Here is a 15,125-nt window from a genome sequence, read left to right on the forward strand (position 1 = left end):
ATCACTTTTACTCCTTTTGCCAATTATTTTGAATTGGTGCCCTCTGATTGCTGTAAATCTTGAGGTGGAAGGGAGAGGGAAACTTGGTGAAATTACAATCACTAGGAAAGCAGTACTGAGCAAACTGATGTTGCTGCAGGCTGTCAAGTCCCTGGGCCCTGATGGACTACATCCTAGCGTCTTAAAAAGAGTGTGCAAATTCCCTAGATTCTGGAAAGGTTCCATCAGACTGGGAAGTAGCAAATTTTCAAGAAGGGAGGGAGGCAGAAAATGGGAAAATAAACGCCAGTTAGCTTGGCATCTGTAATGGGGAAGGTGTTAGAATCGATCATTAAGCAGGCTATAGCTGGGCATTTAGAGAAACTGAAGGTAATCGGGAAGAGTCAGCATGGTTTAACCAATTTATTGGAGTTCTTTGAAGGAGTAACATGCATAGTGGATAAAGGGGATTCTGTAGATGTTCTGTACTTGGATTTCCAGAAGGCAATTGATAAGGTGCCACATCAAAGTTTACTGCGGAAAATAAAAGCTCATAGTGTAGGGGATAACATATTAGCATGGATAGAAGATTGGCTGGCTGGCAGAAAACACAGAGTATGTGTGAATGGGTCTTTTTCTGATTGGCAGGATGTGACAAGTCGAGTCCCGCAGGGGTCTGTGCTGGGGCCTCAACTTTTTACAATTAATATCAATGACTTAGATGATGGGAGTGAAGGCATGATAGCTAATTTTTCAGATGGCACAAAGTTAGGTAGGAAAGTATGTTGTGAAGAAGACCGAAGGAGGTTGCAGACAGGTATAGATAGGTTGAGTGAATGGGCAAAAATCTGGCAGATAGATTATAATTTTAGGAAAATGTGAAGTTGTTTACTTTGGCAGGGAGAATAAAAAAAGTAGAGTATTACTTAAACAGAGAATGGCTGCAGAATTCTGAGGTGCAGAGGGATCTAGATGTTCGAGTGCACGAGTCACAAAAAATTAGTATGCAGGTACAGCAGCTAATCAAGAAGGCTAATAGAATGCTATCCTCTATTACAAGAGGAATTGAACATAAAAGTAAGGGTGTTATTCTTCAGTTATACAGGGCATTGGTGAGACCACATCTCGAATATTGTGTGCAGTTTTGGTCTCTTTATTTAAGGAATGATATAAATGTGTTGAAGGCAGTTCAGAAGAGATTTACTAGATTGATACCTGGAATGAGCAGGTTGTATTATGAAGAAAGATTATACAGACTGGGCTTGTTTCCATTGGAGCTTAGATGAGTGGATGTTGACTTGATTGAAGTATATAAGATCCTGAATGGTATTGAACAAGGCGAACAAGAAAAGGATGTTTCCTTTGAGTCCAAAACTAGGGGGCGTTGTTTTAAATTTAGGGGTCACCCTTTTAAGAGAGAGATGAGGTGAAAATATTTCTCTGAGAGTTGTGTGACTTAAGACCTCACTGCCTTAGGAAGCAGAGGAGGCGGGGTCATTGAATATTATTAATACTGAGGAAATAGATTCTTGTTAGACAAGGGAATCAAAGATTATCGGAGGTAGATGGGAATGTGGAATTCAAAACACTAACAGATAGCCATGATCATATTGAATAGCGGAGCAGGCTCAAGGAGCCAAATGGCCTATTTCTGCTCCTATTCATATGCTCTTGATGGTCCCTTGAGTGGGAACAATTTTTCACTATTTACCCTGTCCATATCCCTCAGGATCTTGAATACCTCTATCAAGTGTCCTCTCAGCCTTCTTTCCTCCAAAGAAAACAGTCCCAACCTCTCCAATCTATCCTCATAGCTATAGTTCTTCATCCCTGGAATCATTTTGTGAATCCCCTCTGTACTGTCTCCAATGCCTTCACATCCTTCCTCAGGCATGATGCAAAGAACTGGAAGCAGTCCTCCAGATGAGGCCAAACTTGTGTTTTATACAAGTTCAACATAACCTCCTAAGTCATGCACATCCTATGCAATCTGGTTATTGCGATGGGTAATATGTCAGAATGTGATTAGAACATAACTGTGTCATTTACTACAAAATTGCAGAAAGGTTTTGAGAACTCAGATTAATTTGTAGGTCAAGGTGTCTTTAATAATGTTCTCTGTAAGAATAACAATTGCTAATAAGATTGTGCAGGTTTCTATGAGTGAATATATGTTTTACTGTAATCTTCCTTTAGCAAATCCGAGGTCGAAAAGCCACTTTGGAGGAAATACAAATGGTTCACTCTGAATATCATTCGCTGCTCTTTGGTACCAACCTCCTCAACAGGCAAAGGCTGGACACAAGCAAGCTGTTAGGTTTGTAGAGACTTTATCTACTGATAGCAGCACATTGCATAACACTCATAAGTCATTACTAGTATCAACATAAAGTGGCCAGAAGTTTGTTGAATTGTTACTTTTTCCAACATATTTATCCAAATTTAGGAATATTCTTTTATTATTTGTTGCCATTTTGACACCGGAGGTATAAGTTATAGTAAAATGTTGTCCATCCTATTAAGGCAGAGCTTGAAGTTTGAAGATCCCCCTGTAGCTATACAGAGTGAGCCCAATGGAGGGTCTCGTGAAGATTTATGTTGAGAGGGAGGCCAAGTTGCTACTATTGATAGAGTTGATCTGCAGACATTTCTTGGGTGAAAACATTAGGCTTATTTACAATGTAATCAACAGCAACTCCATGTGTGCTTTCAACTCCAACTCTATCTCTATACTGCCTCCTGAGGTAGCCCGCACTATTCTCCATTGGTTACTACAGAGCATGTGATCTTCCATAACCAGCATTATTTGTAAAGATTCATTACACATCAAATGAAACTATAATTACTACATTCCTTCCCCTTTATCACAGCTATATATATTATATTTATAAGTACAAATTTTTCAAGACAACATAACATTTACACAAGGTAAGGAGTTTACAAGTTCAGTCTTTTAGCTGGTTTCCCGGTATGTGTGGAATGTCACAGCTCCACAACTTCAGATGCTTTGTCAGGAACCTCCTTTTCCAGAGTTGCCTGACCATCAGGTGCTTCGATAGGCACTTGTAGTTCTGTATCCTCAACTCTAACAGGAACATCAGACATGTCTGTCCTGGGTTGAGAATTCTCAACTGGAAACACAGACTGGTGAAACAAAATCTGGGTGATTTGTCCCTCTCTTCCTTAAATGATCCACATGTTTCTCGATGATCCGACCTTTTGTCTCCACGTAATAAGATAGAGGTCCAGTCACTGCACTTATTTCACCCAGTAACCACATTGATCCTTCCCCGAAGTTCTTCATGTATACAGTCTCTCCCATGGTAAATTTCCTCTTGTGGCTATGCCAGTTGTTTCTAGTTTTCTGGCTTTCCCTGACTCCTTTCCACCTTTCCCACCCCCCCACCCCCCGAAGCTCAATCTCGTCCTGAGACAGTGTTTCAACAATAACTCCGCAGGTATGACACCTGTTGTTGTGTGAAGGGTAGTCCTGTAATGAAAATGAAAGTGTGCCTGGTTGCTAAGAAATCACCAGTTAATTTTTTCATGTCTGCCTTGAACATTTGAACCGCCCTTTCGGCCAATCCATTTGAGGAATGGTGGTACTGTGCAGTTCTTACATGAGTGATAACCGTTGAGGCTGATAAACCATTTAAACTCAGCACTTGTAAATGCCGTGCCATTATCGGAAATGACTACTTCTGGTAGTCTGTGAATGGCAAAACCTTGACTTAGTTTCTGAATTGTAGCGGTTAACGTTGGTGACTTTACTTCGTATATGTCCAAGCATTTTGAATAGGCATTGACAATGAGCAGAAACATTGTTCCCAGGAAAGGTCCAATGTAGCCAATGTATAACCAGACCCAGAGTTTACCTGACCACTTCCAAGGGGGTAACGGAGTTGTCGCTGGCAATTTTTAAGTTGCTGACATTACACACAATGCTTTAGCAACCTCTCTATTTCACTATCCATCACCATGGATAGCTATATGCTATGGTCTTCATTCGGGAAATTCCTGGATGGGTACTGTGTAGTTCAATTAAAAGTGGCTCCCTTCCCTTTGCAGGAACTATCACTCGTGCTCCCAACAATATGATGCCATCCTGATTGGTTATTTCATGTCTTCTGTTGAAATATGGTTTCATTTCATCAGATACGGGCTCCTGTGACCAATCATGTAGCACTTGTTCTTGTACTTGAGATAGGACTTGGTCCCGATTTGTCCAGTCTCTCATCTGTCGAGCACATACCGGTGAGGGATCTCAGAAATTTAACAGTAAAGCAAATTCCTGTGGAACTGGACATGCTGGAAAGGCAAATGACATAGGGTATTAGCATATGCAATTTGATTACCAGGCCCATGTACGAAAGTGTATTCGTATGCTGCCAGAGTTAAAGCACATTGTTGTATTTTTGCTGAGGCTATGGGTGGTATAGCCTTGCCCTCACTAAACAATCCTAGCAATGGTTTGTGGTCTGAAATGGTTGTAAAATGGCGGCCGTGTATGTACTGGTGAAATTTCTTGACACTAAAGATGATAGACAGGCCTTCTTTTTCTACCTGTGAGTATCCCTTTTCCACTGTGATGAGCCTTCTTAATACGTAACCTATTGCCCCTCCTGTCCCGTCGTCCATCCGATGAGAGAGCACAGTTCCCACTCCATAGGGAGGTGTGGCACATGTCTGTATCAATTATTTCATCTGGTCATAATGCACTAATAGATTGGATGAGTGCAACAACTGTTTCACCTTTATGAAAGCTTCTTTCTGGGGCACCTCCCAAGACCAACATTGGTTCTTTTTGAGTAGAGAATGCAGGGGGTCCAGCACTTTAGACAAATTGGGCAAGAATCACAGATAATAGTTGATCATTTCTAGGAATGATTTGAGCTCTGAGGCGTTGTTTGGTGCAGGTGCCTTTCTCACTTTCTCCTCAATTGGGTGGAGGCCCTGTGAATCAACCCAGTGACCTAAATAGATTACTGTTATGTTTTAGTGATGGGTCGCTTTGCTCGCGAACCAGTTGTACGTGTATCTGTCGACAGGTGAGTTGATTACTACATACGGCCGACACAGAGACCAATATGAAATGAAGCACATACTATTTATTTGCACAAACAACAGAGCATTAACATGATGCGTGCTTCTTCAGCCAGAACCTAGACTAACATTTACATGGTAGCCTGTGCTACACAGCTATTGCATCTTACAGTCACATGGTCAATCAGCTCACATTCTCTTAAAGGTGTATTACACCTTAGATTACCACATCCCTCACCTTTTACTTGAAAGTATGTTTTACAATATATTAACTATTTACAAAAATGAACTACTTACAAATTTAGTCCCTCAGGAGGCTTTTTCAAATGTGCCAACCATCTTGGTTCTATGACTTCGAATGGTTTCTCTGAGGCCTCCCTCTCGGGGGTTATCTGTCCACTAGGCTCCCCAAAAGGAACCTGCAAGTTTTCCTCTTCAACTCTCTCAGGCTCAATGGTTTCTGCAAGTACTTCCAAAGCAAGAGGAATTCCTTGTACCTGTGGTGTAGACTCCAACAGAAATACTTGGCGCACCTTTTCTTGTGGATCTGTTTCCTGTATCCTGAGATGATCTATGTGGGGCCTGATGATCCGACCTCTAACTGATATATGGTAGGACAGGGGTCCTGCTTTTGCACTGACTTCACCTGATAGCCATTTGGGCCCATCTCCAAAATTCTTCACAAAAACAGCTTCCCCTACATTGAAGTTTCTTTCACAACTATGGTAATCATGTTCATTTATTTGGGCCCCCTGACTTCTATCTACCATCCCCCCCTAAATCTGGCTTTATGAGGCTTAAGCGTGTCTGGAGATGTCTCTTCATTTATAACTTTGCGGGGCAATACCGGTGGTCATATGTGGCATGGTTCTGTAGCCGAGCAGGATGCATAATAATTTTGTTGCTATAGAGTCCCCCTGTAGTTTTTTATTCCGGTCTTGAAAGTCTGGACTGCCCTCTCGGTCGACCCAATGGATGCAGGGTGTTATGGCGAGGTCTTGACATGTGTTATGCCATTGAGAGTGGTAAATCTTTGGAATTCCCCGCTGGTAAATGCCGTTCCATTATCAGACACTATTATCTCTGGTAAACCGTGTATCACAGAATTCTGACAAAATATGTCTATGGTGGTGGCAGGTGCGAATGATCTCATCTCATATACGTCCGTCCATTTGAAGTGAGCATCGATAGGTAAGAGGATCATTGTGCCCAAAAAATGCCTCACATAGTTAACATGGAGGCAGATCCATGGCTTTTGTGGCCATTCCCAGGGATGCAATGGAGCCGAAGGGAGCAATTTCTGCCCCTGTTGGCACTGGATGCAGCTCTTGACCATGTTTTCGATCTCAGTGTCCATCCCTGGCCACCATAAGTAGCTGCGCACCAATATTTTCATTCTGGAAATGCCGTGATGAGCGCTATGCAATTCTATCAATAATGGTTGTCTTCCTCTGGGAGGCACAATGACTCTCGATCCCCACAGTAAGATGCCATCCTGGCAGGTGAGCTCATACCTCCTGTTAAAATAGGGTTTCATTTCGTCTGAGTTTGGCTCTTTAGACTATCCCTCAAGACGTTCCCTGACATGAGACGAAACTCAATGTCGGTTGGTCCAACCTCTGATCTGTTTGGCATTCACTGGTGACGAATCCAGAAAGTTTAATAACAAGACAAATTCTTGAGGAAAGGGAACATTCAAATTGCTGTCCTTCAGGGGCAATCAGCTCAGTTCGTCAGCACTGGCAATCTGGCGTTCCAGCTGGCAGATAAAAGTGTATTCGTAAGGAGCTAGAATCAGCACCCACCTCTGGATGCATGTTGAGGCAATTGGGGGTATTGCCCTATCTTCCTAAAACAAGCCTAGTATTGGCTTGTGGTCGGATAATATTGTGAAGTGGTGCCCATGAATGTATTGGTGGAATTTCTTAACGCCAAACATGATGGATAAGCCTTCTTTTTCTATTTGTATCTTCATTCTACTTCACTGAGTGTTCTCCAACTTAGCCAATGAGCCGTACGGAGCCATCTGTCATCCGGTGAGAGATTACTGCCCCTCCTCCATAAGGAGATGCATTACATGTTAAAACCAATTGTTTCTTTGGGTCGAAATGTACCAACAGATGAATGTATTAATTGCTTTACTGCCGTAAAAACCTGTGGTTGTGGATCTTGCCAAATCCACCTGTGGTTTTTCTTGAGTAACCTGTATAATGGAGCCAGTACTGTTGACAAAGTTTGGAGAAAACGACCATAGTAGTGAACCATTCCCAAGAAGGACTTGAGTCCTGTGGCATTTTTCAGGGCTGGTGCCTCAAGGATAGCACTCACCTTGTCTTCTATTGGGTGAAGGCCCTGTGCCTCGAGCCTATGACCCAGGTAAACCACTTCTTTTGCTTGGAAGAAACATTTTTCCCTTTTCAAGTGGATTCCCGCTTGCAAGAAATGATTCAATACCTCTTTCAAGTTAGCCACGTGTTTTTCATCAGTTAGTCCTGTTACTAAGACATCATTGAGGTAAACCAGCACATGGGGTAAACATGGTGCAAATTTGCCATAGTACGTTGGAAGATGGCACAAGCTGATGAGGCTGCGAAGGGTAACCTGGTATATTGGTATAACCCACTATGTGCGTTGATTGTCACAAAATCCTGAGAAGCCTTTTTTAGCTCGACTTGCTGGTAAGCTTAACTCATGTCAAGTTTCGTGTATGTGGTTCCCCCTGCCAGGTTGGACTACAATTCATCAATTTTTGGTACCAAGTCTGGCTACTTCATTAATGGTCAACTTGTAGCCCCCACATATTCGCACACTCTGGTCAGGTTTCAGTACTGGAACTATGTGCGCTGCCCATTTGGAAAATTGTACAGGTTGTAAGACTCCCAACATTTCCAGCCTGTCTAATTCAACATCAACTTTCTCTCATTATGCATAGGGGACTGGCCTCACCTTCAAATATCTGGGGGTTGCTCCGGGATCCACGTGGATTTCAGCTTACAGTCCCTGAATCTTCCCTGAATACAGGGGCATATTTCTGTAATAATTCTTGTAGATCTTTCACTCTGAGTTGGAAAATCACAGTCCACTCCAACTTTATTTCCTTAAGCCAGTTCCGACCAAGTAGAATTGAACTCCCTCCTGCTACCACTATCGGGGTAGTTTAGTAGACTGGCCTCCATATTGTACTGGAACCTTGCATATACCTTTTACTCATATGTTTTTGCCAGTATATGTCTTTAGCCTGGCATCTGAGTTTTCCAGCTTTAGTGAGTGGCCTCCCCCATTCAGATACTTAAACATGTGCCTCTGGACACCTCCATTCAAAGGGGTTTTCTGTTGATTTCTACTGTCAGGTAGATTGGCTGTTTTACCCATTTTTAAATTGTGCAGGGAGTAAATACCTGACTCTGTTTCTTCTGGCTCCTCCATTATATAAATTCCATAACTTCTGCCTTTTTGTTTGAGCCTTGGTCTCAATCTTTCTCTACAATAAATTTTTAAACTTTAAGCTAATCTCCCTGAGGCAAAAGAGCGCAGGCCCCGACTCAGGGAACCGTCCCCTGTCCCCCCGCAGCCACCCACCGCGTCCGCACAGGGAGCGCCCAGTGCTTCCAGGCGCGTGTCACACTGGGTGGGCCTTAATTGACCCACCCACATAAAATGGCAGCACAGTGCTGATCGTGCTCACGCCCGCCCCCGCACAACCCCTCCACCATCCCTGCCCACCTGACAGGGGGTAATTTCTGCCCATTAAGTTTATTTACAATGTACTCAACAGCAAATACATATGTGCTTTCAACTTCAACTCTATCTCTACCCTGTCTCCTGAAGTAGCCCGCGCTACTCTCCTTTTGGTTACTACAGATCGTGTGATCTTCCTTAACAAGCATTATTGTTAAAGATACATTACGCACTAAATAAAACCATAATTACTACAGTCGACAGTGAGATAGAATTTACGGACAAAATTTTTAGCTTGGTAGGCGGGTGCGTGCCCAAGCCGTTCGAGCGTGAAATGATGTGTATTGACGTTGGCCAAACGTGCCAACGTAAACGTGCAGTCACGTGATAGTTCAGTCGGCGGCGGTGCCGGAGTCAGAAGCATATCTGCCGACAATTAAAAGGCTTGTTAAGGCTATTAAAGATTCAATTAACTTAAATTTTTCGCTTCCATCCAACCTTACCTTCTAGTGGGCAGGTGAAAAGCTAAGCAGCCTTTGCATTTTTTGGAAACCTCATCCACGGGCGGGATGAGGTTTCCAACAGCAAAAATAATTATTTAAAAGTTTTAAAATTTAACTAATAACATGTTTTATTACATTTTTCAAAACTTTATTTTTTTTTCAAAAGTGCTTCATCTCCCTGAGGCAGCTCTGTGCCTCAGGATGATTTTCAAGCACTTACTCGCGCACATGCACAAAGTTCGTGCTCACCCCACTCACTCTCCTCCGCCCCCCACCTCCACACACACAGGCAGCACTGCCACTTGCGCTTCATGCTGGGCGGGCCTTTATTGGCCCACCAGCGTGAAACCGTGGTCCGGCCCCGATCGACGGTCGGCTTCCCCACCCGCCCTCACCGAGCCCGCCCAATATGGGCTAAATTCTGCCCTTGTTGTGAGTCCAGGACACCTGCCCTCCACTCAAAAAAAAAATAAACCTTTCCTGCATTCATTTTTGAGAAAGCTCCAGCAGTCCTTTTAAGGATTACTGTTTAGGCTGCTCAACACCTGGGTCAAATGGGTAGAGCATGCTTCACAGAACCCCAACAGCCTCACATCTCAGGATCCTATTGAAGGTGACAACTACCCGAGCACCATCAGAATGGGGTGGTAAGTGACTTGATGCCATTTTCAGGCCACACTGCCCCATTTAGTCCAGCTGGAGCGGATTAACATCATCCCTCAAAAATACTGTGCAAATCTGTACTTGAGATGTTTGCTTTTTCAATATTTTTTATTACTATATCACTACAATAGTATTGCAGTCAATATATTAGATCAGCTGTGAAACATGTTTCACTGCAGACTGTGAGGATATGCATTTTCACTTGTAATTCTTTCCGGAATGAATATTTACTCTTTTTTTGGTACAAGAAATGCAAAAAGCAGAGTGTTGAAGGAATACCAAAAAAAAAAGAGTATAGAACAAAGCATGGCATGAGGAAATCTCGTTGAAAGGCAAAAACCCAACCATTTTACTAATGTCCTTCAGGGAAAGGAACCTGTTATCCTGACCCAATTTGGCCTGTACATGATTCCAGTCCCACACCGTGTGGTCGACTCTTAATGCCCTTAGGGCAACTAGTGATGAGTAACAAATGCTGCCTTTACTGCATTTCCAAATTCCTAGAACAAATAGAAAGTTTTTTTTTGCAATTTGGTTAAACGATAAGAAATGAGCAAGGCTTATTTTATTTTTTAAATTTAGAAACCTGGATGAAAGTCCCAAACATAAAGTGCAGGAAACTATCAAGATTGAAAATTGTTGGGAAAAGATTAGGTAAATCAATAAAATGTTAAATTAAATGACGTTAAGACTTTCAAAAGCATTTGGAAATAATTTTAATTGTGGGCAATCGTGGAAATAGGCAATGTTGGATCAACCAGCCATTAAACAGCTTGCCAAAATTTCCTGTTAATTGATTTCAATGGAAAAGAAACTCAAGTAGGAAGTCTACTGGGCAGCCGATCTGATACCATCTAACTTACACCATAAACAAAAGTTAAAATTATCCCTCCAAACTGTTACACATTAAAAATGTTAATAATGATTGATGTGTTCGACTCTACATATATTTTATTCCCCCAAAATCACCTGAGAGCCTATTGATTACTTATTGGTGTGAGGGAACTTGGAGGATATAAGGACAATGTGGCTGCTTTTTCCCCCATTATGTCATCCGCAATTGGACAGGCCAAAGATGGTTAATGAGGCAAAGTCAGGTTTTGGGAAGATTGCAATGTTCCTGCCACGACCTCTAGTGCCAGGATCAACAAGGAGAAGATCATGGTGATTTCTGGATTAGAAGTGTTGAGCCTCCTAAATGGATACATGCAAGAGGAGAGAGTCTAGAAATAGAGACTACCTCCATATAGGCCCCAAACACTTACTCTTTAGACTTCAAACTAGACTGAGATCTAAAATAATTAAAAATCTCTCACTTTTGGACACTTCAGCTCCCTTTAAAACCTCTCCCTCTCTTCACGTGCTGCATGTCTTGCTGTGTTGGCTCCATCCTGGTGGTAGCAATCCCGCTGGGAGCCTGCATTAAATATCTAATCAGGATATTGGTTGAAAGTGATGGTTCGAAGTTCTGTCTTACAGCTAATGCCAACCAGAGGAAAGTCCAGGCCTATGTTACCATAAGTCAGCACTCAAAGGCGAGGAAGGGAGAAAAGTTTAATTTTAAAATCCCCATGTGTGCTGATCTTGGGGTATAAACAAATGTGTAATGGGCATCTGTGCAATGAACAGAAAATATTCCACATTAGCTCAACCTTGAAATGAACATCTTGTGAGGCAATGCAGACTTGAATGTTTTCTGTACTCCGTGCTCTTCCACCAAGTTTCCTCTGTTTATTACATGGAACTTGGCTTCTAAAATCTAAAGAATGCAAATCTGAACTAGCAACAATTAAGACTCTACTTATTTTTTTCCTTCTTCACCTAGGATCTGTCACGCAACATTTCTTCACTGCTCTCCCATGTGGGGGTCTCGGAGTAAGTATAACTTTTGTTGCTGTTCATTCTATATGTTAGTTTTAAAAAAATCTGTGCACTGTATTAAGTCTTAGTCAGGCTTTCATTAAAGTCTGACAGCTGGAGAATTCCCCCAACTATTCTTAAGCAAAACACTGGTTGCTCAGTGAGTCACTAAATGTTCTCGAATATTTAACCCCAGATGGAAAAGACATCACTTATGCACCCTCTGTGTGACATTTTATGCTGTCTTTTCTACTACTCTTTACAAATATCCTCCTACATTCAATCCGAAGAAGCCTTAGTGATACACCGTTAACTCAAAAACATGTCATAAAGTCGTGCTTTCCTAAAGTTTTTCCTTGCTTTTAATAGAACTGGAGGCTGACCTCACAATTCACCAAACAGGAAGTGGCAGTCATTGCGCTGATGATTTGCAAACTAGTGGAAATATTTGTCTTGTGATATATCTTACAACAGCAATAAAAAGAAAGCTCAGTGACTCATCCTGAAGTAAAATATATAATAAAACTCTTCTGGAATTTTAATTTTGACTTCTAAACTTGTCCCTCTCCCCAAAAAATTACTAAGGACAATAAAACAACCTATGATAAGCTGGAGAGGGACATGCTGCAGGAAATAATACAAGCCCACAAGTCTTGTGTAATGACTGTCCTGTGTAGAGATGGGAGATATAAGAAAATCTATATAAAAATGAATGGGAAAGCCATCATCTACTTATGTTGCAAACAACACATATTATGATGAAGAATGTGCATCAGTAATTGCTGCAAGCCTCCTCAATCGGTCTCTGGCTGAAATGATTCACTATTGCCACTGCACTAGCAATTTACAACCACTTCAACTTATGCCAATGCCTGTGGCTTTGAGTCCTATTAGTTGCTGGCCTGAATATTTGTGGAGTGATTACTGATGCCAAAAATTATAACTGTCCTAATTTCTAGATTAGAGGTTGCAAACTATATTGAAGCAGAGCCCATTGCATAATTTGAAGGAGCAAATACCTTCAAAAGTCTTTGCAGCTGCAAAACAATTTGTCCAAACGTGTCTTTGAAAATAGGGTTAGAACACAGAACATTTTTGCAAGTTATACCCATTATTGGTTCAACTGTTTAAAAATAAAATTATAACTTGTGATGAAAGGGCAAGGGAATGGGACTAGCTGAATTTCCCTTGCAGAGAACTGGTGTGGACCTGATAGGCTGAATGGCTTCCTTCTGTGCTGTGACCATTCTATGATTCCATGTGAGTAAATGTTGGAAATACACATTGAGTCTCTCAGCATCTGAAAAGTGAAATGACAGGTAGAGATTCGTTGCCTGGTGCTGATGGACCTGATGAGTGTTTGAACATTTTCTCCTTCTATTACATATTTCTACATTTTCAGGTATTTCCTTGTTATTGACAACTTTCATTTGATATAATTGTAGAATAAAAGATTCCATGGATGTGTTGGTGTATTTAAACTAATACACTGTTATATACTGGAATAAATCAGCAAACAACTAAGCTCCAGTTTGCATGTTAGCTGATCTTGACTATAAAAGTATCAATTCTTTTCAATAATTATAGCCTTTAATCTCCTGGACGAGTGCAAATAGTGCCGCAAAAAGGAACAAGCCAGATTTTATGACAATACCATCATCAGCTGCTCTACTTCAAAAGGCTTTGCAGCGTTTGTTGTCATTTATAACTTGGACCTAAAACAATCCACAATTCTCTAGGCACGCTTAGCAAAATTGATAACAGACCTTTTTCTCCATTTGCACAGCTCTGAGGAGGCAATTCAAATCATCACCAATGGCAGCAAATATTATTTTTTGACAGGGTAATAAAAATATGAAAGGGCCGTGCTCATGACACTGGATGAGAAATGGGCTCTTAGGTTGGCTGGGGTTAATACATCTAGATTAGCTGGTGGCTGAGGGAATATGATGTTTGCAACCAGAATATGATTTTATATAAGGTGATTTCTTTCCTGATGCCCTGGAGAATACCCAGCACACATCAGAGAATACCAGTTGACTTGTATCATCTGAATTGGGGCAATTCACTGAAATTGTACCTAAAAGCTACAGGATGGCAAAATTGTTGGAGAATTAACATTGGATCGCTTTGACGAGTGACTGGATCATTGGAATTAATTTTGACATGAACTGAGTCAGTCATTTTGCATTCTGACAGTAATTTCCTCACTGAGACATTTGGCTCTGAAAGATGCATTTCCGAGATCCAAGTCCAAATCATTAGTAGTAAAATCACTATCATAGGAATTAAAAAGAAAAGTTAAAGATGTAGCCAATTTAAAAGAACTAAGTAGAACCTTGCTTCCCCACCCCATGCCAATGATCTACCACTTTGAAAATCAGTGTGTATTGGGATAGGGAAACTGCAGACCTGCATTACTAACTTTCTTGATGGCTGATTCAATTTCCTTTATGACATGTTATGCAAGAATAGATGCAACGGATTCACTATATGCCTGTCTCTGAACCTGACAATGAGCAAGTTAAAGGGCCTATGGGGACCAATAATCTAAGGGTGTAGTACTCTGAAATGCAAATGTTAATTTTTTGAAAAATGCAAACACAGCACATCGTAACTTCATCAAAGAAAAATCCTGCAGGGAGCATTTAAACACTTCTTAAATAAAATTACGCAACAACTAATTTTGCTATTTTACTAAACCATATGCTTCTCAATGTGGGATAAATATTCATTATAGTGAATTTAATGATCACACTTGACTTTGCATACTGGTTTTTGCTAATTAATTTTTATATTCTGCACAATAATATTGAAACATATCCATTTAAATGTCAAACTTGACTCACATATGGACGGAGTGATGCAATGTGTTTGGACACTGAATTTCACATCAGGGGTCTGGGTTTGAATCAAGTCCAGAATGATAAGATGAAAGCTCTCTCCTGCCAGCTGCAATACTTCGCTGTAAAACATGTTTGAGTAGTCTCAACCCAATTCTCAGTGAGCCTACAGCACAAACCTATCCATAATCTGACACTAATTATTGGTAATCTCACACTGCAGGGCCACAAGGATGCTTAGTATAAAAATGGAAAGCTACTGGTGCAATGGGGGTTGCTGTTCTAACGTTGGGCTTAAATAATATTATTGGACAGCATAGATGAAGCTTGATTCTGCAACTAACTATTCTGCTAGGGGAAAAAAAAACTTTAAAAAATGTAATTTCTTCCTTTTCTTCTGTCAGGAGTGTGTTTAATATAGATACTGGATACCCAAAATAGAAGAGAGTTTAATTTCCCATTTCTAACACTTTGGGCCCGAATTTGGCTGAGAAGGCAGGATTCAAGAGGCAGGCTTGTTTTCTGATCATGAGCCCTCCCACAACATGAAACAGAC

The 15,125-nt window shown here is 41.2% G+C and overlaps 1 protein-coding gene across 1 annotated transcript in view; it reads left to right on the forward strand.

The window, feature by feature from the left end:
- LOC121275947 (histone deacetylase 9-like) overlaps window positions 1-15,125 on the forward strand; it is a 636,654-nt gene that overhangs the window by 452,104 nt on the left and 169,425 nt on the right. The window contains exons 14-15 of the mRNA XM_041183848.1: window positions 2,176-2,296; window positions 11,692-11,741. Of these exons, the coding sequence (XP_041039782.1) occupies window positions 2,176-2,296; window positions 11,692-11,741 (171 nt within the window). The remainder of the gene's footprint in view (window positions 1-2,175; window positions 2,297-11,691; window positions 11,742-15,125) is intronic.

The sequence above is a fragment of the Carcharodon carcharias genome, chromosome 3 (assembly GCF_017639515.1).
Source record: "Carcharodon carcharias isolate sCarCar2 chromosome 3, sCarCar2.pri, whole genome shotgun sequence".
Classification (NCBI taxonomy): Eukaryota; Metazoa; Chordata; class Chondrichthyes; order Lamniformes; family Lamnidae; genus Carcharodon; species Carcharodon carcharias.